This window comes from Chaetomium strumarium (assembly GCF_033439665.1).
Source record: "Chaetomium strumarium strain CBS 333.67 chromosome Unknown B0T15scaffold_7, whole genome shotgun sequence".
Classification (NCBI taxonomy): domain Eukaryota; kingdom Fungi; phylum Ascomycota; class Sordariomycetes; order Sordariales; family Chaetomiaceae; genus Chaetomium; species Chaetomium strumarium.
Window position 1 is genome coordinate 105,418 of NW_026944435.1, and position 25,529 is coordinate 130,946.

General features: G+C 55.8%; 8 protein-coding genes across 8 annotated transcripts; 4 read left to right on the forward strand and 4 right to left on the reverse strand.

Annotated features, from left to right (window-relative positions):
- Positions 1–2,685: 2,685 nt before the first annotated feature.
- On the forward strand, positions 2,686–3,981 carry B0T15DRAFT_403232 (putative transferase CAF17, mitochondrial; the record flags this gene model as incomplete). The annotated part of the gene is made up of 1 exon (XM_062865195.1): positions 2,686–3,981. One exon carries the CDS (start codon positions 2,686–2,688, stop codon positions 3,979–3,981), a length of 1,296 nt encoding a protein of 431 aa, XP_062717717.1.
- A 399-nt stretch (positions 3,982–4,380) lies between these two features.
- On the reverse strand, positions 4,381–6,062 carry B0T15DRAFT_541523 (uncharacterized protein). Its single transcript, XM_062869862.1, has one exon. The coding sequence runs from the start codon at positions 5,759–5,761 to the stop codon at positions 4,709–4,711; it is 1,053 nt and encodes a 350-aa protein (XP_062717718.1). The 5' UTR covers positions 5,762–6,062; the 3' UTR covers positions 4,381–4,708.
- Positions 6,063–6,626: 564 nt separating this feature from the next.
- Positions 6,627–7,328, forward strand: B0T15DRAFT_514014 (uncharacterized protein; the record flags this gene model as incomplete). Its single annotated transcript, XM_062868088.1, has 1 exon — positions 6,627–7,328. The coding sequence occupies one exon, from the start codon at positions 6,627–6,629 to the stop codon at positions 7,326–7,328; it is 702 nt and encodes a 233-aa protein (XP_062717719.1).
- Positions 7,329–8,178: 850 nt separating this feature from the next.
- B0T15DRAFT_496419 (oxygenase) lies at positions 8,179–9,342 on the reverse strand (the record flags this gene model as incomplete). The annotated part of the gene is made up of 3 exons (XM_062867178.1): positions 8,179–8,311; positions 8,389–9,239; positions 9,301–9,342. The coding sequence occupies 3 exons, from the start codon at positions 9,340–9,342 to the stop codon at positions 8,179–8,181; spliced, it is 1,026 nt and encodes a 341-aa protein (XP_062717720.1).
- Positions 9,343–10,234: 892 nt separating this feature from the next.
- On the forward strand, positions 10,235–11,437 carry B0T15DRAFT_487189 (amidohydrolase; the record flags this gene model as incomplete). The annotated part of the gene is made up of 1 exon (XM_062866418.1): positions 10,235–11,437. The coding sequence occupies one exon, from the start codon at positions 10,235–10,237 to the stop codon at positions 11,435–11,437; it is 1,203 nt and encodes a 400-aa protein (XP_062717721.1).
- A 139-nt stretch (positions 11,438–11,576) lies between these two features.
- B0T15DRAFT_421516 (P-loop containing nucleoside triphosphate hydrolase protein) lies at positions 11,577–13,435 on the reverse strand (the record flags this gene model as incomplete). Its single annotated transcript, XM_062865559.1, has 2 exons — positions 12,693–13,435; positions 11,577–12,630 (listed from the first exon to the last, which is right to left on the reverse strand). Coding segments are annotated over exons 1-2 (1,644 nt in total), but the record flags the coding sequence as incomplete, so codon positions are not given.
- Positions 13,436–15,851: 2,416 nt separating this feature from the next.
- Positions 15,852–17,410, forward strand: B0T15DRAFT_487191 (kinase-like domain-containing protein; the record flags this gene model as incomplete). The annotated part of the gene is made up of 3 exons (XM_062866419.1): positions 15,852–16,469; positions 16,532–17,193; positions 17,254–17,410. 3 exons carry the CDS (start codon positions 15,852–15,854, stop codon positions 17,408–17,410), a joined length of 1,437 nt encoding a protein of 478 aa, XP_062717723.1.
- Positions 17,411–20,212: 2,802 nt separating this feature from the next.
- B0T15DRAFT_403555 (pseudouridine synthase) lies at positions 20,213–23,621 on the reverse strand (the record flags this gene model as incomplete). The annotated part of the gene is made up of 4 exons (XM_062865209.1): positions 20,213–22,759; positions 22,817–23,053; positions 23,121–23,208; positions 23,500–23,621. 4 exons carry the CDS (start codon positions 23,619–23,621, stop codon positions 20,213–20,215), a joined length of 2,994 nt encoding a protein of 997 aa, XP_062717724.1.
- Positions 23,622–25,529: the final 1,908 nt, after the last annotated feature.

Below are 25,529 nucleotides of genomic sequence, written 5' to 3' on the forward strand. Positions count from 1 at the left end.
ATTTTCTGCCTTCCTGGGCACCTCGGGAGAGATCCTGTGAGCAATGCGAACTTACGTGGATGTGCTAGGCAGCGCACACGCACTCGCACTCGCGAGCAGGATAGTTACGGCGGATACGGTACCTACGAATACAAAGTTCCATGGCATGATCACATAAATTAGACCCGTCGGGCAAAATGAGATTGCGAAGCTCTCATTTACCGTTGTTGTTGTCGTTGTTGGGCGTGTTGGCAGACAGCTGACAGACCAGTTGGGTTGCTGATTCTTTGGTCAGGTACGTGCGCATGGCGCAATTGTTGATTCATCATCGCTCATTTCTCGCGATCCTTGGCTATCGCTGACGGGGTGTTGGGGTGTTGGGGTTTTTCGCGGCTCGCGGCGTTGCGGGTGGTCACCGAGGCCGAGGCCTCGAGGTCAGGGATTCAATGGTTTCATCTTCAAGGTTCTCAGTCACTGCTACAAACGCCCTTGCTCACCTGACTGCTGGCTGGGTCGGCCAAGTTGATGAAGCAGTGGACGGGACGTGTGTAGGTACCAGTCAGACCCGCCGTTTGTGTTTCGGCCTCTCGGTGCAAGGAGTAGTTGGGGTTTTGACAGGCACAACGCATCGCTTCGCTGGCCCTTCATTTGGCTTGACACCGATCACCTTTGCAGGCTCACCGCCCAACACACATTCACACGATGAGTGAGCTCTTTGCTTTGCGTTGAAGACTTCGCCTGCATGAAAATTACAGGGCGAAAAGGCGGGGGCCTAATTTCTCGAGCTGACTCAGGCTCAACCGCATCAAATGCCCTGCCAATCCTGTGAGTCCAACTCTGATGCAAGAGCGGATGCTGCCTGATGTGGAGGGTGGCTGAGATCATACGGATAGATGCCTTATGGTGGAGGGAGTGTCCTGGGAATTGCAGGGCTTCCTCCACGTGTAACATATCCTTCCCCAGACCATTTCAAACTCTGTTTGAGACCCGGTTCAGATCAACTCTCATCAGCCATTGTCATTTCGTTTGGGCAGGGCGAGATCAGCGCAATCCACAACGTTGGGCGATCCTCCGCAGAATTACAGTTTTGGATGATGTGCTGCGGATCAACAGGGCAATTGTTGGCGTCTTGTCAACGTTACACTGACTCTCTTAACTACTAATCTGGGGAAGTTGGTGACACGATGCTTAAAGGGCGCTGTCCGTCGGCCAATCCATTAGTATGTATTGGAGGCTGTGCTGTCAATACCTTCAAGTCCGCTATCCTATCAATGGAGGACGGCCGGAGGTTTCATCAACTTATTTATTTAGCGGTGAGCTTGAAGCATCTCGGCACCACCCTTGACGACCGTGCAGCAAGAAAAATGTACCCTACTGAATGCGGCTCATGGATGAGTCCTTATCAATCAGCTCGGACCTCTCCGCCATCCGAAGTATCTCACTAGCGTACCTATCATTACGCTGGCCGGTTGGCTGACTGTATCTGTGTAAGTATGATGCGTATCTTAACGGCTTTCCGGCCTAGTTAAGGTAGAGAGGTATGTCGCTCGCTCGGGCTCGGAAAGCGCGCGTACGGGCCAACAATACGGCGCCGATTGTAGGGGTGGGGGCCCCCTTCATCCCGCGGGGCGTCACAAGGTCTCGGCAACTGGGCCTCGAGTGAAACACCAGAAGGCCGTCAGTTGACCGCATACGGCACATGAATCAAAATCTCGAGCACCAATTCCAAGGATTTATCGCGCTTATTAAGAAGCAAAAAAGGGACAGCACAGGCATTGAGACCAGGTTTGACTGTGAGTTACGATACAGACCGCCTCTGATGCCGGTGTCACTCCGGCAAGAAATTGATATGCACAGTTCATCGGCGGAACCCCGCCTCTCCGGGCGATCTCGTCGACTACTGCGCGACAAGCCGCGGGACTCTGGTAGCACAAGAAGGTCCTTTGCATATACACTAGGTAGGGTGTACTGTAGGTAATCGACTACAAGGCTAGACAGGGATCGAGATTTGGATACCTACCTACATAGCTGTGACATTGCCGTCCCAAGAATGTTGATGAGAATATCCGTACCGTGCTGGCTACATAAGTCATGACCGTTGAATCGGGAACTCCAAGCAAGATTTCCTGGCGCGTTGAGGCGAGGGTTTGAGTCAACTGACGAGACAACCCAACACGAGCCCGAGTCCCTCCGTCCCGGACCGGGAGCAGGTGGCCCACCCGCTCCCGACGCGCCCGACAAGCCTCAAATCAAGATAATGAATGGGCTAAGGCTTGCGTACGAAGGTACTCTGGAGATAAATTCACATATGTCCGTCCGGTAGCCTAAGTTGCTACCCGAGAATTTAAGGAGTTGGTTAATGTCGGTGATGAGAGTACCGTGCCGTAGATACGTATCGAAGACGACCCTATCTCCGAGTCCCCGAAAGTTCAAAGAAACGTGGAGAACCCGGCGATAACCTCGCAGGCCCGGACCCACCTCCTGCAAGGCTGATCAATGAATCGCGCCTTGACCACCTCGGCCTTGCAATGTCCCGCATGCCGACCGGCAAAATTGTTGGCGCCGACCGGAGAGCTCGGATAGTTGGATCGACGTCACCGGGAAGTTTGAAGTTGCTCTTTGAACTGCCAGTGAACTCACATGACCAATGCCAACGCAGACTTCGAACACTACCAACTAGAGTGAGTTGACGCCGCAATGCAGCCAATGCAGCCGGCACGTACGGTTTTCAACTCGGCCGGCACCTTCACCTGCCGCGGGTGCCTGTCGCGGCTCGCGCGCCAACATCAGCAGCGCCGCACCTTTTCCGGCTCCGTGCCCCGCCATGCCGCTCCGGCCCGGCCCTCCCCGGCGGGCCTCGCGCAACTCTCCTCGCGCAGGCTGATCTCCGTCTCGGGCCCGGACGCTGCCAAGTACCTCCAGGGGGTGATCACCGCCAACCTCTTCCCCGGCCCTGCAGGTCCCAACCCGTCACCGCTGCGGAGCGACGCGGGCTTCTACGCCGCCTTCCTGACGGCGCAGGGCCGCGTGCTCCACGACGTCTTCGTCTACCGCGACGTGCGCGACACGTCCCACCCGCCGGGCCACAGCTGGCTGCTCGAGGTCGACGCCGCCGAGGCCGACCGCCTGCAGAAGCACATCCGGCGGTACAAGCTGCGCGCCAAGTTCGACGTGCGCCTGCTGGACGACGGCGAGGGGCAGGTTTGGCAGGCGTGGGACGACAATCTACCCGCCTCCTCCTCCTCCTCTGCCTCTTCCTCTTTCTCTCTGCTCTGCAACCTTGGCAGCAGTGGCAGCAGTGGCAGTACTATAATCACCCTCCCGGACACGCGCGCCCCCAACCTGGGCTACCGCATCTTGACCTTCTCCCCCACAACTCCAGACTCATTACCCTTCCATGATGATATCTCCCCCGTCGAGGAAGACGCTTACACGATCCGACGGTACCTGCACGGCATCCCCGAGGGGCAAGCCGAGATCCTGCGAGAGCAGGCGCTGCCGCACGAGAGCAACATCGACCGCATGGGGGCCATCGACTTCCGCAAGGGCTGCTACGTCGGGCAGGAGCTGACCATCCGCACGGAGCATCGCGGGGTGGTGCGGAAGCGCATCCTGCCTTGTCTGCTGTACCCCCCCGAGCAAGACAACGAAGCGGGGATGTTGGCGTATTCGCCCGAGATCGGGACGGGCTTGACGGCGGAGATGGTACCGCCCGAGGCGAGCATCGGGCGGGTGGGGAAGAAAGGGCGGAGCGCGGGGAAGTGGTTGAGGGGCGCGGGGAATCTGGGGCTGGCGCTGTGTCGGTTAGAAATCATGACGGACATTGTGCTGCCGGGGGAGTCCGGGGGTGTGGGTTATAAAGAAGGGGATGAGTTTGTTGTTGGGCTGGAACAGCAACAGGAGGGCGAGGGAGGAGGAGGAGGGGAGGAGAGGAAGGTCAAGATCAAGGCGTTTGTGCCGGAGTGGTTGAGAAACGGGTTAGTGAATACAGAGAACCACTAAGTTGCCGTTGGCTTGCGAGACGGTTCGGGGGTTGAGTGTGTTGTATACCTCGATGTTTGTAGATACTACGGCCCATGAACCTGGGTTCTCCATTATAACCATCACTTCGCACAACCACAGGGCAGTATGCAGTATATAGCCAAACATCATTGAACCGACTTTCCAACGGCGCCGCAAAGTGGTCAAGTGGCTACCTCGGTGCACCTGCGTTGGGCCACGGCGTCGTAGCCCCTCTCGCCTGAGATGGCCTGGGTTCGATTCCTATCGTATACGGCGAAGTAAAATCCCTGGTGGGGGATTTTCGTAGTCACCAACCTCCCAAGCCAAAAAAAAAAAAAAAAAAAAAAAAAAAAAAAAAAAAAAAAGAAAGAAAAAAAAAAGAAGAGAGAGAGAGAGAGAGAGAGAGAGAGAGAGAGAAAAGCGATGGGGAGCTTGGTGGTGAGCTTTTTGTATCCCATCTTTTGTATCTGCTATGTCCCATCACCTGTCCCCATCCGGAAAGACGTCGGGATCGCGGGCGCTTGCATAGGTAGTCCTATATTTATAGCACCGTTGTCTAGGGTCTTCAGATGTATCTCTCATAACTCAATCACAGCCCGTCTCCTATGCAGAGCCAAACACACTAGTCTGTGAGGCTCTTATGGCATCGGACACTTAGTTCTATTAGGCACGTATCGGTAGGGTGTATCACGACAATAGTACATAACATAACCTTGACGAAAGGAGTCTACGTAGCGGAAACGCCTGCTGCTGCCCGCGCCTCCTCTTCGGCTTTCTTCCTTTTTACCTCGTCTTTCTTCGCCTGAGCCTCCCGCAACCTGGCGAACATTGACGCGAAGCGGTCGCTTGGTTGGCGGGCGCCGTCGACAGATGGAGGCGCCGCAGATGGGGTGGGTTCGACGGGCTTGGCCTTGTCTTCGTCAGCCTGTGATTCTCCAGTGGCATGAGAAGGAAGAGGAGGAGGAGATTGTGATGGTGAAGTCTTCGAGTCCCATTTCCCCAGAGGTTCGGGCGACGTGGACCTCTCGGTCTTCGTCTTCCCCTTTCTCTCCGCTTTCCTTTCGGCTTTACGCCGCTCCTTCTCCGCCTTGTTGCGTCGTTTCTCCTCGAGTTGTTTCTCCAGCTCGGCTATCCGCTCGTCGAGGTCGTCAGTTGTTGTTGGTGCAGGCGGGGCGCGCTGGCCATCGTCAGGGATATTTGTGGTTGGCTCGCTCGCAAAGGCGACAGATGGCTCGTCTCCCGCCGCAGCATCCGCGGCACCCGCCTCCTTCTTCTTCCTCGCCGCCAACCGCTCCTGCCTTGCCAGTTCCTCCCGCACCTCGGCCTCCTTCCTCTGCCGCACCATCTCCTCCCACTTTGCCTTGCCCCTCGCTGCCATGGCTGCCCTCTCTGGGTCATATGCCTGAGGCTTTGGTTGCTGTCTGGCGCGCCTGGCTTCCTCCTCCCTCCGCTCGAGGTCCTCGACGAGCTGCCGTCTCTTGGCGGACATCTGCTCCAGCTGCATCTTCTTTTGCAGGACGGCGCGCATCCCGCTATCGTAGGCCTCGCGGGCCGCCGGGTTGAGCAGCACATCGCGCGCGCGCTCCAGCCGCTCGTACAGGGCGGGATCGTAGGCGTCGCCGGCCTTGTCCGGGTGCGCCGTCAGGGCCTTGCGGCGGAAGGCCCTGCGGATGTCGGATTCCGAGGCGGTCGCGTCTGTGGCGAGCAGGGCGAACAGGTCTTCCCCTCTACTGGCCGCATCCTGAGCGTAGGTGATGAGGTCTTGGTCTGCCATTGCCATTGTTGGTTTGTTGTCGTTGAAGCGGCGGGAGACGAGCCAAGAATGTTGGCGATGGGTTGCGTTCAATTTGCAGGAGCAATGCGGAAGAGGACGCGCGGGCGATCAATAACTGCTGTGGATACGAAGGTAAGCCGATAAGCTTATCGCTTCTCCAATCAGCGCTAACTTATCGGGTAAGGTGCAGGCCGATTGCTGTTTGTAACTTCAAGACGGTACGAGTACCAGGTAGTATGATGAATCAATTGACTGTAAATTACGGATACACCAGACCATGATCAAGCAACCGGGATGATAACCGTACCTTATATGTGCTGCGTGATGCGTAAACCGGAAGGAATCACGGAGCCCAGAAAGGACTCGGTACCTAGGTAGTAGCTAAGGCAACCAAGACGAGGACGAAGCAAAAGGCAACCGGCATCACGATCTCGGAAGGGCGATCGCCCTCTTAAGATCTGACACCTACCTACCTTCCTTAGGTGAGGTAGGTACCTGGTAGGTAGTAACTGCCCTCACTTATAACCCAGGAGTCCTCCTTCGTACAATCGCTTTACTTTGGTGTATGTCATTGCCGTAACTTGCTGGTCGACGGTCGACTGCTTGGTGGCCCCCCGCGCCGTTGGCAGTCACCATGCATCCGGTCTTTCATTGCTCTCTCGCTTTCCTTGCACTTACTTATTCGCCTCTTCTACTCTTTTCTATGTCTCTCTTCTTTTTCCGCTCGCGATCGGAGTCCACTGAGTTCAGGCACGGAGAAGACCAACGGGGGTAACAGGTCCAGTGCCTGTGGGTTATGATCGAAATCTCCTTTCTGTTCTTTTCCCACCGAACAGGTACACCCAAGGACGGACCAGGCCGTTCTCTCGCCATGACCCCTCCGACTAGCGTTCTCCCGCAACGCTGGGCGAGGAATGATATCGACGGAGACGGAGCTTTCAAATTTGATTGGGAAGTCATAAAACGTTTTGCGACCAGCGCCAGGCGGGCAGCCGAAGGGGTTGATTGCCCATGCCAGCTTTCTACCGAGTACAACTACGGTGATAACCATGTTGTCCGACGGGTCGACTTTGAGGACAACCGCCGGTGGCTTGTCTGGGTCCAATGCACGCTCCTAACGCCCGAAATCTCGCCAGAAGTTACGGAACGAGGTCGACACCCTGCTAGTGAGATCAATGTCCAACATCCCCGTTCCAGAAGTCCTCGCCTACGATACGATTGGGGGGTTCCCTCCGGTGCTGCTTTTATGTTGATGGAGTTCGTGCCGCGCGATACGGCCACGGACCTGACGCCTTCCGTATTCAAGAACAAGTTTTATGCGGCGGTGGCCGACATACAGGCTCAGATGGCGTCAATACGCTTCCCCAAGATTGGCACCATTGTCTTCCGCGAGGGGGTGTTTGAATTGGCCCCATGCCAGATGTCGGAGGCCCGTTCGACACCGCAGCTGAATACTTCGTCGCTTGGGCCAGGACAGCCAAGTTTCCTTACGATATGTACTCAGACGCCGATTTCAAAGACATGCTCGATGATCTGCCAGGACTGTTCGTGGGCGAAGCTCTTGAATCGCTAGACACATTTCCCACTCGCGTCCGGAAGCTGGCTGAGCGCTTTCCTTTCTGAGACGGTCCCTTCCCGTTCCTTCGCAAAAGTTTCGGCTGCGAGGACATCATCATAGACGAGGACTACACCATTCTGTCAGTGATCGATTGGGAGAATGCATTCGTGGGGCCGTGGGAGGTGGTATAGTACTTTGACGCACTCGCCCTTCCTCCTGGTGTGAGCGGCGGTCCACCATTCACCCTCTCCGGGGAGCTGGAACTCGAGCGGGCAGAATATGTTAGGCTTGTCCAAGAGATGGAAGAGAAGCGGCAACTGGATACAAGGCTGTCTACGGTCTTGTCTGACGAGCGAATACAGCCTTTTGCGCGGGCCGTTAGGGTATATCAGGACGGCGGTGTTGGGCTTTATAACTGGGTCATGAATTGGCTGGAAAACAGACAGACAGTGGGTTAACTGAAGTGCCAGATCCCTTGGAAAGACAGGTCCCAGGTCTCACGGAAACACTCGGAGCACTACTGCCCAAACTCAAAGGCCATACATTGGAGTAAGACATCAATTACAGGGAGGGGCGTGGCAGAGAAACGGACCAGGGGTCACCTAGAGATAGCACAAGCATACCGAAACTAGACCCAAGAATATCAATCCGAAACTTCAACTTTGAGAGGGCACAGAACATGGGGTATGCGCTTCTAGAAATGCCAGTTTGAATGCCAGTTGACATTCAACAATGTTTCCACAGAGTGACCAACTGTTTTAAAAGAAAACCGCAGACGTTTGAACTGACATGAGAGAACGCTGAGATGTCGCCTACCATAGGACATGAAAACCAGAATTCTGCTGCATAATTCCCATACACCTCCTCAATACGTCGCTTTCAGCCTCTGTGTAAGGTACTCCCCACTGTTGATGCCCACGTACTTCTTGTCGGCTTCGGTGGCGTACGTTCCCGGGATAGCCTCGATCCAGTCCTTGAAGTTGGGGTTGCAGAAGTACCTGCCACACAAGTCAGCTAATCATCTCTTCTCAACCAAGCAAAACAATTCCGATCCCTTCCATGTGGAAACACTCACGCAATGCTATATCTAGGCGGATACGTCTCCGCCTCACTGCCCCCTTCCTTCCCAGGCGGCTCAACAACCCGATGCACCGTGCTCTTGATGGTATCGTTGCTCCACCGCGCGAGCAAGTCCCCGGCATTGACCACACAGGTGCCCTCGACAGGGGCGGCATCCACGAACTCGCCCTCGGGGCTCTTAACCTGCAGCCCGCCCCTGTCGTCCTGGAACAAGAACGTAATGCTCCCGTAGTCCGAGTGCTCGCCGGCGCGCACCTGGCCCGGGTTGATCTGGAACACGTCGCGGCGCACGGCCGGGTAGTGCAGCAGGCGCAGGGTGTTGTCGCCGTCGCACACGAATCGGTCGAAGTAGCTCTCGTCCGGCAGGGCCATCCCCACGGCGATGGCGCGCATCACGTCCGTGTGCAGGGATTTTAGCTGCGAGCAAAAGTCCAGCATGGTCTGCTGGAAGCCGACGAGCTGGTTCTCGGCCGTCTCGGGCGGCCAGTGGTTCGGGTGCTGCGGCTCGTCCGGCCGGCCGATCTCGAAGGATTCTTTCAAGTCCGGGACAGTGCTGCGCAGGGCGCTGACTGCCGCGCCGTCGGTTAGCTGCGTTACCTTCTCACGGCCTGGCGCCGAGTAGCCTCGGTTGGCTTCCGGGACGGTCCAGGCCAGGGAGGATTTGGTGGCAGTGTCGAGTTGGAAGAACTTGGCCGACATGTCGAAGACGTGGGCGAGAGTGGGCGGTGGCGTGGGGATGTTGGAGAGGTAGATGAAACCTGCGGTTTGAAAGCCATGGAGGATTGCTTTGGCCGTCGCAACCTTCTGGGAGGGGTCGCCGTGCAGGAACTTGGAGAAGTCGATGAGCTGTTACGTACCTTATGTTAGAAACTGTTATCTGTGAGAGGGGAACGTGGTAGGAGCTGACTGGAATGAGAAGACCGTTTCCTTCCACGGCTGCCTTCTCCATGATGTGCCAGATAAATGTAATGACCTCCTAGAATTTCTTCGAGTGGAGGGACGATGGTGAAAAAGAGAACCACGCTCAAGCCGCGTCGTCAGAGAATAGGAGACTCAAAGCTTGATAGGTCAGTTCTACTACCTGTCTGCTACAGCTTGGGAGAGGGGGGAACAGCTAAGTCGGACCCGCCTCGGTTCTCACTTGAATTCCTTTGATGCCTCCCGATAATCGAGTATCACGGGATAGTCCAGTGCAACTCGCAATGCAGCTGCCATGTGATCCTGTGCTCGGCTAGATTGTCCCCGATTGCATAGGATACATTGTCCCTCCAATGGTCCCGCGGCAGTTAAGCCAATGCCATCCAAGAAGGGCCGAGTCCATCTCCGTTACACATGACGACAAAGCAAACCCAATTGCTCCATGTGCAAAGCCATTGTCTGCAGAGCGTGCACAGTAACACCGGGCACCATACATCTCGTATCCTCACCACAGATGAAAGTGATTAGCCTATTACTATAGCAGGTACTCGTTCTTGTTCAGTCGGGTCTCTTCCCAGCCCACCACCAGCACTTATCAAGGGCTCAATGGCTGTACTCCGTACTGTGTAAGTCGCGACCGCTCCACAGACCCCCAGCTGCAGCGCAGCGATAAGAACCCCTGTCAGATCGACGGCACTGATAACCCAAGTGGGGAGCTTCCAACGGGTCAGTGGGGTATGCGGAGTGGTTCCCGGCTTGGCATCGGACTTGGCACCCCCCGCCTCGATGTATCATTATCTCACACAGCAAATCCCTCCCATCTTGTAAGTTGAGGTTATAGGAACGATCGACTGGTTCAAACTACTTCACTTGCCCTGAGCAAGGATACCACAAGCTACCTATACGTCAGTAGAAACTCCAAGATGGCTCAACCGGGAGGATCCAAGCCCAAACGCAAAGTGGTCGACATCCACACCCACATGTACCCCGCCGAGTACATCTCCATCCTCTCTTCGCGCACCGAGATCCCGCTCGTGAGAACATTCCCCTCGCCCTCATCACCCGACCCCGACCCTCGCCTGATCCTCCTCGAAGCCGAGCTGCCAGCGCTCGAGAAAGCCCTCCAGGACCCGTCCGCTCCCGTCCCCGGCCGGCCCCTAACCAAGCACTTCACCTCCCTCCCGCAGAAGCTGCACTTCATGACGACCCACGGCATCGACATCTCGGTCCTCTCCCTCGCCAACCCGTGGCTAGACTTCCTCCCGGCCTCCGAAGCGGGCGCCATCGCAGAACGAATCAACACCGCCTTCGAGGAAATGTGCTCTTCCTCCTCCAACAGAGCCTTCTTCTTCTTCGCCGCCCTCCCGCTCACCGCACCCCTCGAAACCATCGTCTCGTGCATCACCCACGTCTCACAGTGCCTGCCCCACTGCCGCGGGGTCATCCTGGGCACCTCCGGCCTGGGATCCGGGCTCGACGACCCGGCGCTGCTGCCCATCCTCCGCTCTCTCGCGGACCACAACCTCCCCGTCTTCCTGCACCCGCACTACGGCCTGCCCAGCGCCGTGTACGGGCCCAGGGCGGCCGAGGAGTACGGCCACGTGCTGCCGCTGGCGCTGGGGTTCCCCATGGAGACGACGATCGCGGTGGCCCGCATGTATCTCGCGGGCGTGTTCGATGCCGTGCCCGAGCTGCGCATGATCCTGGCGCATTCGGGCGGGACGCTGCCCTTTCTGGCCGGGAGGATCGAGAGTTGTGTTTTGCATGATGAGAGGCTTGCGAAGGAGGCGGAGAAGAAGAAGACGACGGCAAGCCGGAGGAGGAGGAGAAGCGTGTGGGAGGTGCTGAGGAGTCAGGTGTATCTCGATGCTGTCGTGTACAGTGAGGTGGGGCTGAAGACGGCTGTCGAGGCGAGTGGTGGTGGGAGAGAGGGGGCGGAGAGGTTGATGTTTGGGACGGACCACCCTTTTTTCCCGCCTGTCGGGGACGAAGCGGACAGCCAAGGGGAGTGGGAGAGTGTGAGGTTGAATGCCGAGGCTGTCAAGCGGGCGTTGGGGGAAGGGAGCGAGGAGGCGGAGTTGGTCATGGGAGGGAATGCAATACGCGTGCTGCGGCTGTTTGAGTAGATGGGTCAGGCATAGAGACTAGAGTTAGACTCTGTGTTGTTCGTGCGGAATATGATGGCTATGACTGACAATCGCCCGGGCAATGCCAGTCTGCAGGATCGCCTCCCGGCCAACACCCCACCCCTGACAGCCCCTATACCATATTCAGCTTCAGCTTCCCCCTCTTCCTCTTTCCGCCGACCTCCCTCTGCTCCTCCACCTCCAACAACGCCTCCCGCTTCTTCTCCCCGACCAGCTTCATCACCTTGGTCAACCTCGTCTCCAGGTTCACGCCCTCCTCCTGCCACTCCTCCATCTGCCTGCCCACGCGGTTCTCAATGGCAAGCACCAGTTCGACATCACGCTGTCCCACGAAGGTAATGGCCTCACCCTTCCGCCCCGCACGCGCCGTACGACCGACGCGGTGGATGTAGTCGTCCGGATCCCGTGGGACGTCGTAGTTGATGACGAGCTTCACCTCGGGGATGTCCAGCCCTCTGGCCGCCACGTCGGTGGCGACCAGGATCCGCGCGGCGGAGGCGCGGAAGCGGGCCAGGTTGTCAATCCTCTGCCGCTGCGGCAGCTTGGAGTGCAGCGCCGTCACGCGGTGGTCGAGCAGGCGCAGGAGATGGTGCAGGAAGTCGGCGGTCGACGTCCGGTTGCAGAAGATGATGACCGACTTCTCCGCGTTGGCCGGGGTGAGCAGGAACGTGTGCAGGTAGTACTCGCGGTGCGTGACCTGCAGCCGGAAGTACATTTGTTTGAGCGTGTTTGGTATCGCCAAGTTGTCGGTGTCCACCTCGCACACGAAGACCGGGTCGCGTCCCGGCTGCCGGGGCATGCTCTTGAGCGCCATCACTTCTGGCGTGATGGTTGCCGTGAAGAGCAGGGTTTGTCGCTCGGCTGGCGGCGGAAGAGCGCCCAGACACTCTTCCACGTCCGGGAGCATGCTTCCCGGTCCGTTGGCCGCTAAAAGTCGGTCGGCCTCGTCTAGTACTACAAAGCGGACGCGTCTGAGTCCGCATATCGTGTCTTCGCCGGATGTGCGGATGTGGTCGGCCAGGCGGCCAGGGGTAGCAATGACAATGTGTGGCCGCTGGGCCAGGGCGATGGCCTGCGACCGCATATCTGCACCACCCGTGACTAGGATAGCTTTGAGCGAATGTGGCGAGGAGATCGCCTTGACTTGCTCGTAGATCTGGAGCGCAAGCTCTCTGTGGGCAGCGGTTAGCACGGGTCCGTCACTCAGCAATAAGCGGGCAAGAATGGCACTCACCGAGTCGGGGTTAGGATGAGCCCGAAGATGGCAGACGGATTCTCGGCCCATTTCTGCAGAATAGGGACGGAAAAGGCCACCGTTTTACCTGAACCAGTCCTGCTCCCGCCGATGCAGTCTCTTCCCTTGAGCAGCATCGGGATGCTCTCTCGCTGAATGGCGGTTGGCCGCTTGATGGCCATGTTTGCAAGTGACTGCACGAGCCATGGCCGGACACCAAGTGACTCGAAAGTGGTGTTGGCATCCAACGGTGCCGTGATCCGGGATGTCGGTTCGGCTTCGGTGTCGCTTGGCCGGGCGGTGACCTTACTCTCGGCCTGAGGCTGGCTGCGCTTTATGCGAGACGGTACATTGATGACAGACTTGATGACCTTGGGCTCCTCATCATCACCATCCTCATGAGCCACGGGAGAGGTGCGGCGCCGTTTCCGGGGGCTGACGCTGTCTAGAGAGTCTGAATCTGTAGCAGCTCTGTCGCTGTGGGACGCCGATGAACTTGCATCCGAGTCGGAGGCTGAACCGTCGGTGTCATTGAGGCGCTCTACCAGCTCCTCCTTGCGCGTTCCCTTTACAGGGGCAATTGACGGCATAGTTCAATCGTCTGTCTGTTTGTCCACTCAAACTACTACAGCTGCATAAAGTTTGCCGGAGCTCTGTTTGATGCTTGCGAGCGCTAGCAAGCAAGCTGTCACTGTCGTCGCGGTTCGCTCATGAAAGTCGAAAATTTTGGTCCACGATTTAAGATAAAAAAGTGGGACGCAGGCATCTTGGCGGCGGATAATGATGGATCTCGGTTCGGGGAGCCGCGACCCATCAGACCCATCAGAACAATTTGGTGGGTCGGATCGCTGCCTCCACGGACCAACGACGTCTCGTATCACAGCGCCTAACAATCGGGCGGCGCCTGCGAAGCTGTCGCGCATCAAGCACAGTCTGGGCTATTGTGAAGCACCGTGTCTGTGTGCGTATACACTAGAGTCTGGGATGAGGAGCTATACTACGAAGCGAAAACATGGTGACAGCCTATGAAACAGGAAAGCAAAACACACAGTCAGCAAGTCTGTCTCTCGCTGTCGTTGACCCTGGTGAAGCAAGGATCAGCGAATCTATAGCCCAGTAACACGATGATCCTGAACAAGGTTTCATTCTTCAACCTCTGGACACAATGCCGAGTTCCTATATCAGAAGAATCGGCTAACCACCACCATCAACGTATCTTACGTACCCGGGCCGAGCGCAGGACTGCGGCACCAGTGCACGTGTAAAGCACCCAAGCCAACCTTCGGCTTCGCCTAGCGGCCGTTAACCAGACGGACCTTCCGGCAAGTGGACTCTCACGTCAGCTCAGGACGGTTGTTGGATGGTAAGTTGCGAAGTCTCAGGAGGCGGCTCAGTCAGGAACGTATTATATACTACATTATATACCAAAAATCGCCGATAGTAGCATTGATATAACTTAAGACATGTACTTAACTAACAACTTTCTTTGGTTTACCTCTCTTTGGACCATCGAGGTCATCTTGGGACTAGTCTACGCATTCTTTTGACCATCGGGAAGACAGTATATACAGCGACGTGACTTAGACTAACAAAAGGAGTAGACACTTCGGGGCCCATGCTCCGAACGGTAAGGTATGTACTTCTGTTCCATGCGTAGGTACTAGTAGTCTGTTGCATACATTGCAGCTCAATGTGCGGGCAAGTTCCGGACGCTGCAGCCAAAGGACTGGGGGTGGCGTTCTGTGGAAGTCCTCCAGGGCTAAGGTTCATGGGAGTGTTGATCACTGGCGGCTATCATCCCTTGCGGCCAGCCCATTAGCGACACAGTATGTGCGACAGTAAGTTCCCACTCAGCAGAGCCCGAGATCCTTTGAACTCGAATCACCTCGTGTTGCTTTCTGATTTGTTTTACGAGTTGCTGTTGATTTGGTGAAATGCCGCAGGACGCGCCAGGTCTCAGCTTAATTTCCATTCCCTACTACACTAGCGTCCATCCATATGGGAAATCGACCTTGAAGATTGTATAGTACCTACAGTGCCTACCTATTGGGCTTTCCGCGCTGCCTGCTCCTGAATGTCTTAAGCTCTGAATCGCGGATCCCCTGGCTGTCAGAGGCGAGCTTTGTCAGTTGAGCCCCGCCTTTTCAGGGCCAGGGCCCGGATCCGCCCATCCTGAGCCACGGGCATTGGCCGGGCCGGTAGCAATCACAAGAGTGGAGCCAGGGAGGCCCTGGAACGGGCGCTTGGAGCCTGGAGGGGTTTCTTGCGCCCGATTCATCAGATGGATGAACCGCTCCCCTTCCATCAATGAGCAAACAGTTCAGTCCGACGGACACCGCTCCCAAATCAACACAGTTCGCCACATTCTTATCTGACTAGACTTCGTCCAACATTCACGGTTCCTGGCCCCATCCATCGCCTCATAAGGCGCACACACGACGTCGGGAGTTGACGCTCAATCCGCCGATTCATCGCCGCAGCGCGCCGAGCCCCAAGTAGCATCGCCCCAGCTGATTGCTCGATCCAGCTTGCGTCCGTTCGTGCGTTGCTGTCGTGTTCCGCGGCACCTCCTTTGTTTGGCAGTTGAATCAGGCTCGCCAGCGTGTCGCATCGGCCCTATTATCCCAGCCTGGGCTCGGTCCGCATAACCCACTGCATCTCGCCTCGTTGGTCTGCAGACCACTGCAGCTTGGTTTGCTGATCACCAGCGCCGAGTCGATATCGAAGGCCCACGCTACTACCGGGCCGTCATGGCCGCTCCCCCGAACCAGAGCGGCGAGGGTGCTGCACCCATGGTATGAGCCTCCTCCATTTTCACTTCTATCCGCTTGTTCCGCTGTTGTTCTCCCTGCCTTCATATATCACTTGGCTGTGTGTCTTCTGTCTCCATCAACGTCAGACCGGGCCTCCAACCAGCTTCCGTCTTGAAGCTTGGGCAATACCTAGGTGGATCCGTTGGGCCTTTGGAAGTGCACTTTCAAGGCGAGCCTCAGCGGGGAAGAAGCGACAGCCTAGACCGTCCGCGACAATTTGAATGATCTTGTTGCTGATAGCTCCCTCAAAACAATGAAGTCCTCGGTCCCAACTCTCGGAATCCCGCAGCCAAACCCTTCTCCAGTTCCCACGATGTCCGCCGCACCACCGCCCCTCCGCCCAGCCATGGGCGGCCCTCGTCCTGGCGGCCGAGCTGGCCCCCGCCTGGGCCTTGCAATTCCTCCGTCTGCCAACGTCAAGCCGGTCGGGAACCAGGGGGCACCTCCTCCGCGTCCGGCGCTACCCACATTGAACATCGCCACTCCGATGGGCAGCACCGTGGTGCCGCAAGAACAGCCGCACAAGGCCCTGAGCTTGCAAAGTGCGAGTGGTGGTAGCGAGAGCAGCGCCGCTCACAGCAGGAGCGGGAGTTTTGGGCCGCTCGACGGCCGCGCCAGTAATCCCACCAGTGCCGGCTCTCAGTTCAGCGCCCTCTCCTTCGCTAGCCACTATGGTATTGGGTCGACAAGGCAGACGGGCGATCCAGTATCGGCGGTTGGATCGCTGTATTCGAATGCCAGTGAGAGCATAGGCGAAGAGGGCAGCTTACACGGACTGGAAAGCTTTGATAAGCTGAGCCTTGAGAAGGCGAGGACAGCAGATGTGGAAGACCTGGATGACGAAGGTTGGCGAATTGTGAGTATGGAGAAGAGGATCATCGAGCTGGGAACCCTGGGTGAAGGTGCCGGTGGTGCAGTGACAAAATGCAAGTTGAAGGGTGGGAACACCATGTTCGCCCTCAAGGTATGACGCTCCAACAAGCTCTTCAGGACAGTCTGAAATGGCCAATTCTAACAACAGCCCAGATTATCACAACAAACCCTGACCCGGACGCCAAGCGGCAAATCATTCGCGAGTTGGGCTTCAACAAGGAGTGTGCCTCGCAACATATTTGCCGCTACTACGGTGCATTCGTCGACCCCGCGACGGCCACCATCTCCATCGCAATGGAGTTTTGCGAGGGCGGGTCTCTGGACAGCATCTACAAGGAGGTCAAGCGGCTCGGTGGCCGGACAGGTGAAAAGGTGCTGGGCAAAATTGCCGAGGGTGTCCTCCAAGGTCTGACCTACCTTCACTCCAAGAAGATCATCCACCGCGACATCAAGCCGAGCAACATCCTTCTTTGCCGCAATGGCGACGTGAAGCTCTGCGATTTCGGTGTCTCTGGCGAGTTCGGCACTAAGGGCGACGCGTCCACCTTCATTGGCACCAGCTACTACATGGCACCAGAACGTATTACGGGCCAGTCATACACCATCACGTCCGATGTCTGGTCTACCGGTATCACACTGCTTGAGGTTGCCCAGCATCGTTTCCCGTTCCCGGTCGACGGCACCGAGATGCAGCCCCGCGCCGGCCCTCTCGATTTGCTGACCTACATCGTCAAGCACCCGACGCCTAAACTCAAGGACGAGCCCGATGCCAACATCTTCTGGAGTGGCAACTTCAAGTACTTCATCGACTGCTGGTTCGTCTTGTCCACGTATTCCCCATTCCCATGAGCATACCCGCTAACGATGTCCATCAGTCTCGAAAAGGAACCGTCCCGCCGTGCGACCCCCTGGCGTATGATGGAGCACCCCTGGATGAAGGAGATGAGCACCAAGCGCGTCAACATGCGCCGTTACCTGTCGCAAGTTTGGGGCTGGGATGATCAGGAACCTCAGGCGCCACAGAAGGCATAGAGCCCCGGACGTGGCCTGGCTCGGTCAGGGCATACCGTGAGCTCCAGGGTGGCCTAGAAGGCGACGAGAGCACAGAGCGGTCGAGCAGGCGGCTCCGTTTCGTCCCCAGTGAGCATTAAAACAGGAAGGCTGTCACCATCAGAAGAACTACGACAGAAATACGCAGAAGACGACTCGCTAGCTCCCTTAATCGCCACAGCCACACCACCCGTTCTGGCAACAATTGAAGAGCTGCTGGAAGAAGAACCGTCCGCTTCCGCGAGCCCGGACTAGGCGTCGGCATTCGCACGCTCGCCTTCAATCTTTAGCTTGGCCCATGAGCGACTGTTAGAAGAGAGCTTAGAACTGAAGCTAAACCCGTGGCTTGGGATCGAAGCGGATTCAAAAGCAATAAGCAATAACTCACCTACAGACACACTCGTAACGGCGCCACTCTTACCGTCGCCGCTTAACCCAGAGTCGCCTTCTTCATCTGGATCGAAAGGATCATCGCGCTAGAAGCGATTTCGATCATATCCGCAGTCTGCCTCCCCTTCGTCTGCCACTTCCAACTCCAGTCTCATCAAGTCCGGCCTGAGAAAATGGGAAACAAAATTGAGAGGGGTTGTTCGCAACGTCTACTCGGGGCTTGATAAAGTGAGAAGGAGTCGGTCGATGGCGCGAAGCACCGATTGTCGACGAGAAATAAGCATATAAAACGCCTTGGGAAGGTCGCTGCATTGGAAACCGTCTGGACTAGGAGCTCTGAGATGGATCTTTTTGAGTATGTTTGGAAATGGGTCAGTGGGAAGGGAGCGGTTCCGGTCGGGACAGCCTACTACCATAGCGAGCGTGTCTGTCATCTTCCCTGGAGAGACGGGTTGGAATCAAGAAAGGTAGGAACAAGTGGTCTTTCCCTTTTTCTCTTGGCTTCGGACTGGGACTTTTTCTTTTGGTCAGCGTGCGGTATCTCCTCTTTTGGGTTATTGTCATGGCCACCTTATGGGATTACTTCATGGACTGGATAATACCTCACATAGGATGTATTCATTCCCACGAGTAACAGGCAGTGCCTCACTCACCACTCTACCTAACTAGCCAACTATCTGGGTAGCTTACTTAATAAGTGTGTATATGAAGAGTGAACTTCCATGTTGCAGGTTTAGGTGGTGCATCATTATTGAACCGAGCAGTAAGTACCTACCTACACAATAGCACGAGCTTCCAGGTTGTTTTCTAGGAAGGACAGACAAGAAGCCACCTGGGAGATGAAACAAGTCCTGGCTCACATTTCCTCACGCTGCCACGCCTCACTGAGCTTGCTGCTGCAGCAGACCTTGACAAATCTGCAAATGCGGTGACGGAGGAGAAAGTTCGAATGTCCAAAGTGCTGCCTGCCTGCCTATGGGCCTTCTGACTCAATAGGTATGAGGTAACCTTTTCGAGGAGGCTGGGAATTGGGAGTATGAAAGACGTGATCTCCGGATAGTCTCGCACTCCAGCATGCTCCCGAAGCAGAATACACCCAGCATCAGCTGTACATGTACTTACCCGGGTATCTATAAACCGAAGGTGTTCCAGCAAGAGTTGAATGCACCACCAACCTCACTGTCATATCAGTCTCCACAGATGGACAAGAAGTCCGTTAGCCGCAGGTCTCTCTCCCTGGACTCACTGCCTCTTAAGATCTTCACGCGACAACACTCTGCATCAGCCATGACAGCGCATAAAAGACAAATCGTCGCCATTTTTATGTTCACTCTCTCTCGCGCCTAAGGTAGGCACTTCAGGCAGACAATGTGATGCCTGTGTCAGTTCAAGTAATAGTACATAACCCATCTACCTTTTCCCAGTAGTAAAAAAGGGGGTATCCTCTCAAATGGTTCGTCATGAAATGGCGCTCTCATGTGTCAAACCCAATCCCAGTTATCCCGCTCTCTCGATGCCAAAAACGCCGAAGAAGATTCAGAATATCATCAGGTTTGACCGCCGACTCCCCAAGAGAAAATGTCCATGGTTCCCATCTCAATGCGATCATGCCCATCAATGTCCTCGCAGCCAACCGCCAACTTAAATGGCAGCATCTCGCAGAAGATCCTTTCATTTCGCCTCGCATCGCGGAACAGATTAATCCCCTGTGTACTGTACTTCGACTCTCTTTCAGAATCGACCTGGTAGATGCCATAGATTAAAAAAAAAGAAAACGCGCTAGACGTAGTAGCCCGAGATGAGTCCTACAGCGGACAGCGCTGCTCAGTTTCCCCGGACAAGCTCCGAACTTGAACTCAGAGACAAGTCGTCAACATGGGGAGCAACAAAAGGCTGTGCTGTACCGTGACATGTAGTGAGGTCCCGTGGAGTGATGACATGTCAGAGTAAGGCTTTCCATGTGGTGAAAGCGACAGTCGAATCCTTTCCAGTCGGGGCAGTAGTCTCAGGCATCTCTTGCATGCCGAAAAACAAGAAAAGCAGAAGGTGAGATCGGAAATGCCGAAAATGCCGGAAATGCTCAACAGACGCTGTGCTCATTATTCATGAGGAGCCCTCTTAAGCCCGGAAGATGGTTGACTCAGGTTTAGATCGACCAATTCGGAGCTGCTGTATGCTCAGACCGGACCACTTATTAGAGGTCAACCAAACAAGCGGCTGAGGCACCAAAACCGCAGGAAAGGTCTCAGTGCCGATATACCAATGAAAATCGTATCGTTTGTAGTCGTACAAGGCTGGCAGGTACTGCCAACAGGGGCCGCCCGGTTGTGTGAATTTCTTCCGGTAGAGATACGGCCTAGAGGGTGGGCTCGGAAGCCACCGAATACTACCCAATTAGAGAGCCAGTTCCTCCGCCGTCGTGCCCATGAGCTCACGAAGCACGATGGTCGCGTAGTTGCTGGGCTTGAGCTGAAATTTCAGGATTACAGCAATCTTGCAGGCCAAGGGATTGATGTTGGCTTCGTCAATGCCATTGCCCGGCGAAGACAGCGGATTGTCCGATGCCGTGCGAAGTTTAGGCAAAGGGATGCCATTGATGAAATCAATCGTGTCGCTGGAGGCATTCGAGGGCTCTTCAACCTTGACAAGGGCCGTGCTGGAATGATTGGCCTGGGCATCCGTGGCGCTCGTCGAGGCAGCGGAGACCTTAGGCATGTTCGGGCCGTACCAGTTCATGGGGTCGGTGGTCTCCGGCTCCGCCTTGGAAGCGATGTCGTTGACAGGGACCCCAGCTGTGTTCGTGGGGAGCGTCGGAAGGTTGGACAAGCCTAAGAAGCCATTCACGGGCGCTGCCGTGTTGAAACCAGCCGGGAGCGCGCCGAAGTAAGGAACCATGCCGGTGGCGGCATAGTATTGATCTGAGATGCCACGCAGACCAGGAATGGGTACGACGGTACCCCCGGGAAAGGGCATCATGGACACTGGGCCACCGCCGATAATGCGAGAACTGTCCTGAGGACTACGAGCGCTATCCTTGCGAGGAGAATTCTCCGGCGTATGGCCGTGAAGTGGTGCGCCATTGCCGACAGGAAACCGCGGGTAACCCCCATCTTCCTCAGGCTCGTCGACTTTCACTGCGGGAACGGCAGGAGAAGCACTGGGAATTGGGTCACTGCTTGCCTGGGTCTCGACCTGCTGGTGGTGGTTCGTGAGCCTAACACGCTTGCCACTGCCATCGACCCCAGTCTGGGCCCAGGTCTCGTTGGTGACGATAACACCGTCTGAAGAGGGCTCGTGCTCGGCCTTGCGTCGGCGTGAAGCAGCAGACATGGCGTCGTCGTACAGCTGGGGGTTCTTGGAGAAATGAGCCCACCGATTGACAGAAGCGTCGGGGCCGGGACTTACGTCGGGGCGAGCAGAAGGCTTGGCTCCAGGGTGAGCAGCAATCTCGGCAGCGTGGTTGCGCTCGAAATGAGCCTTGACGTTCTCCAGCTTCTCCGCCTTCTTCTTGTGAGTGGCGTAGTCGAGATCAGTGGGGTACATTTGCTCAGTATCGTCGCAATACGCCCGAACAGCGTACTGGGGGTCGCCGATCAAGCGCCCAATGAGCGGGCGATAGTTGCCGGACAAGCTGAACTCCCGCTGCAGCCGACGCATGTTGTAAGGGTCCAGTGCGCCGTTCTCCGGCTTGCCCATGAACTCGATATAGTACTGACCGATGTCGTTGCCGGGGTACACGACATCATAGCCGGGAGTAGGCAAGACGATGTCGTGGATGGTGTACTTGCCGCTTGCAACGTCTTCAGCAGTGAGGGTTCGCGCCTGGGCGTAGATGTTGTCATCATCATTGTCGTCGTAGGGATTATACTCTTCATCCGGAGTACGGTCACGACGGCGACTGCCCTCGACTAGGACAAGATCGCCCTCCACGACTTTGGCTCCGTACTTGGACCAGCGACGAGTGGCGACAAAGTTCCAGACGTATGATTGATAGGCGTGGGTGTACATTGAGCGCAAGCCACGGGTGATGCTCAGACAGGCTCCCTTGAAGTCCTTCGGGTTCTTACCCAGATGGCGAATAATGGCAGTCTCGGAGCTGAAGCGCTTGGGCATGATCTGAAGAGCCTTTGCCGCATTCTTGGTCGTCTTCCAAGTGGTGATGGCACGGGCGCGATCCTGGTCGTCCCGGCTCTGCTGCAAGTCCTTCCCGGGCTGATACTGGGGCTGGGTGTTGCTCAGGACATCCTTGAGGGTCTCATCGTCGATATACAGAACATCGTCAATGAAACCCTCATAATCACCCTTGAGGATCTTCATGCCGAGCAGATGCGTGCCAATGGCGTAAGTCCCGAAGCGCTGGAGACCGAAGTAGTTAATGTAGCCGTTATGCTTGAGGTAAGCCAGTCCGCACTCGACTGACTGCTGGATCATCTTCATGCGGTGGGCCAGAGAGCAGTTGTTGCCACCCAGGGGCTGGCAGTTCTTCAGCGTGATGACAAATTCGTTGCCGCCGTGCTGGCCAAGCTCAAGTGGCTCCTTGCGGTGCTCAAACTGCCCAACCTTGACACTGGTAATACGGGAGTTGATCCAGATCAGATTTTTGGCCTGCTGGCCAAAAACGCTGATGCGCTGCACAGTGCTGGCACGGCGATCCTTGGTGCCGGCGAAGCCAAAGTTGGAGGCCTTGATCTTGAGAAGACGTGCGATGGTATTGACGGCGTCCATAGTGTCTTTGTTCTCCTTGTAGAGAGTGAAATGCAGGTAAGGACCGCCGAGCTCATTGAGCTGACGATTCTGATCACGGCGGCTGTTGTCACGGGGCCGGCCCCAGTTCTGACTAGTGGCCCGGTTGCTGGTAGCCCACTTGGTAGGGGTGGCCTTGATGACACCATTTGCATCAGCGCCAGTGTCAAAGCGGGACTTGAAGATGCGGCGAATTTCCTGGTGACCATTAGCTCTTAGTTCTGGTGGCGTGAACGAAGAGAGTGTGTAGCAAACCTGGTGAATGGAAGCTCGCTTAGATCGGTCGGTGACAGGATCAAATATAACAGTGCGCTCATCAGGACCCAGCTGGACTTTGTTTTGGACTTTCTCGTCCAGATCAATAAGCTTTTGGGTGGTGTTCTCGCCGATCAAAACGACGAGAATTGTGCGGTCATCTTGAGTGATGGAGTGGACCTTCGGCTTATTCTCAGGCCGGAGGTTTGCAGCAGAGGGATTACGATCGACCGACGACTGTATGATGCCTGTGTTAGAGAAGCCGCAAATGTTGTGGCGGATGACAATGTATACGAACCTGCACGGCAGAAGCCTCCGTCTGCTCCTCATAATCACGAAGATGAAGGACAGTGCCATCCTTCCGGATCTCATTCACAAGAAAGTCGGTATATCTAAGGTGGAGTTAGCTGTCCGTTGAGAAAGCAGGGTAGTCGACAGAAGTCGCTGCCAATGCTCCTTCCGGAATCCCGTCATGGTCTGGTCTTAGCATCCAAAGCTGCGGTTCAGGCGGGTCCAATCCAGGATTCCGGAATTCCGGAAGGAAGGTTGACATCATCGCCGTCCAAATGCGGAAGGTTTAGATGGGCACTAAAATCAATCGGCGGCGAATGAAACGCGCAGTTCACATTGCTGGTGACAGCATTGACCGCGAGGCATGTAAGACAGAAATTAAAGATACTTACCGCTTGCGAATATCTCCGGTCCAGGAGAAGTTGATGGCAGCCGAACGCTGTGAGATGCCGAGAGCCCTCTCGGCTTCAACGCGCACAGCAGGCACATGTGTGCCCGGGCGCTGAGACGACATGGTGACTTGGGCGACAAGCGTCCCAGCAGCAGCGCCCGTGAGTTGCTAGTCGGTATTGGGGGATTGCACCGCCTGGCAGACTGTTGTGCTTGGTGTGTGAAGCGCGATCTAGAAGGCCGAATTCGCTGTCAGACTGAGGCGAAAGCGAAGGAAAGTTGTGATGTGGAAGATGGGGTGAAGGGTTTGATTGTTGGAGAGAAAAATTGGAAGCGTGTGGGAGGAAGGGGACGAAGTGGGAGGAACTGGAAAGGTTGAAGGGTAGAAAGCTTTGTGTGCCATGCAAAGGAAACTTGCAAGTCCAGACTTGGGATCGAACAGTACAGTGGTTGACCGGGACGAGAAAAGCAAGCTACCAAAGAAGGTACGGGGAAAGTAGAGCAAGCTGCCCTTGAGGGAGATGACAGGCTAAGATGGACATCACTAGGAGAAACCTTACCTTTGATATTTCCACCTTGAAAGTTGAAACCAAGACAGAGGACGTTCGGTGGTCGGCAGGCAGCAGGCCTTCCCTTGTATGGATGTGAGTTTAGTATTCGTGGAAAAGTTCATTTGACGGCGAGACGTTCACCTTGTGGATACCAGCTCGTGTTCTCGCCGGCAGTATCGCGGGGTACGTAAGGCGGTGTCTTTTTCACCGCCGGGACCGCCAATGCCGAGCTTGCCAGGTTCGGACAGGGTCCGCGGTCCTGATTGGCTCAGGGGATGTGTCTTGGCAGGGCAGTTCTGGGGTATTGACGACGGGAGCTTCTGGACCCTTGCGGGGCTGTCAATGGCGAGTTGGCGACGGTCCCTGGCCATGAGCAATTGAGGCTTTGAGCCTTGCCTTATGGATATCTAGGTAGGTACTACTATGTGTCACATTTCGGACTTGCATGCACCGAGACCAATAAGACTCCAATCAGTGGCATAACAGCAGTATCGGCCACCTGAAATCACCTAGGACGAAGGTTGGAAGGATGATCATATCATCATTGCAGTGCCCGCGACTTCAGTTGCATCCCATCGTTGCATCCCATTGTCCTAGAATTCTTGTGTGATCGTAAATATGCTGGTATCTTAGAAGCTCCGGGGGACCCTACAGGACTTTGACAAGTTCTTTGGGTTGGATTGGCTGCGGTTGGACGGCAAGTGGCACCCTTCACAGACATTGTCTTCGCAGTCCCTACTGGCAAGTGATGGACTGCCTGAGCGTGCAACAGACTCGGCTATTCGATGAAGGGCCTACACCGACTAAGACGCCTGACGGGTGTATCTAGACCGCGCAAATAGGAGGAATAAGAGGTGGGAAGCAACTGATTGGCAACATATGAGGAGGCGGCCAGGACTACGGAGTACAAGTGGCACAGCAGGATGGGGTGAGGAGACAGAGGCGGCTGTAGATGCTATAAACATACCTTAAGCTTGGCCAGCCCCTTAGAGTTATAAGGTGTAAAGTGTCATGAACGACAGCGGGCGTAGAACAGGTAAAAGAAAAGAAGGTGGCGGCTAGCGACTCATCATCAAGTGTACATAGGTAGTGTTTCATAGCATGCGTGGCCAAGTTATTGCTAAGATGTCTGACTTAAGCATATGTCGGTACTGAAATGGCTCCGCGGCCTTTCGATAACGTGAAATACCTGAAGAAACTCCCAAGCATCCAAGGGAGGCGGATTCCCGAAATCCGAGACGAGTCTGAGAGATATACCGCACGTAGCTTGCTACCCGTAGCCACAGGCAATTGCTGCTGGCTGTGATATCAGATGTCAAAAGCCTATGCCCTTGGAACGCATACCAGTATTGCTCTATCTAGCCAGACTTACCAGGTAGGTAGTCACCAATGAATGGAACCGATCATTCAAAAAGACATGGCCGCACTCCACCTGAACGGAGTCGTCCCAGCACCCGAGAGCTAAAACACTTCGCGGCAGA

What these genes read in the sequence shown, in the direction of transcription:
- B0T15DRAFT_541523 (XM_062869862.1), bottom strand. Translation starts at nt 5,761, where the DNA reads ATGGCAATGGCAGACCAAGACCTCATCACCTACGCTCAGGATGCGGCC.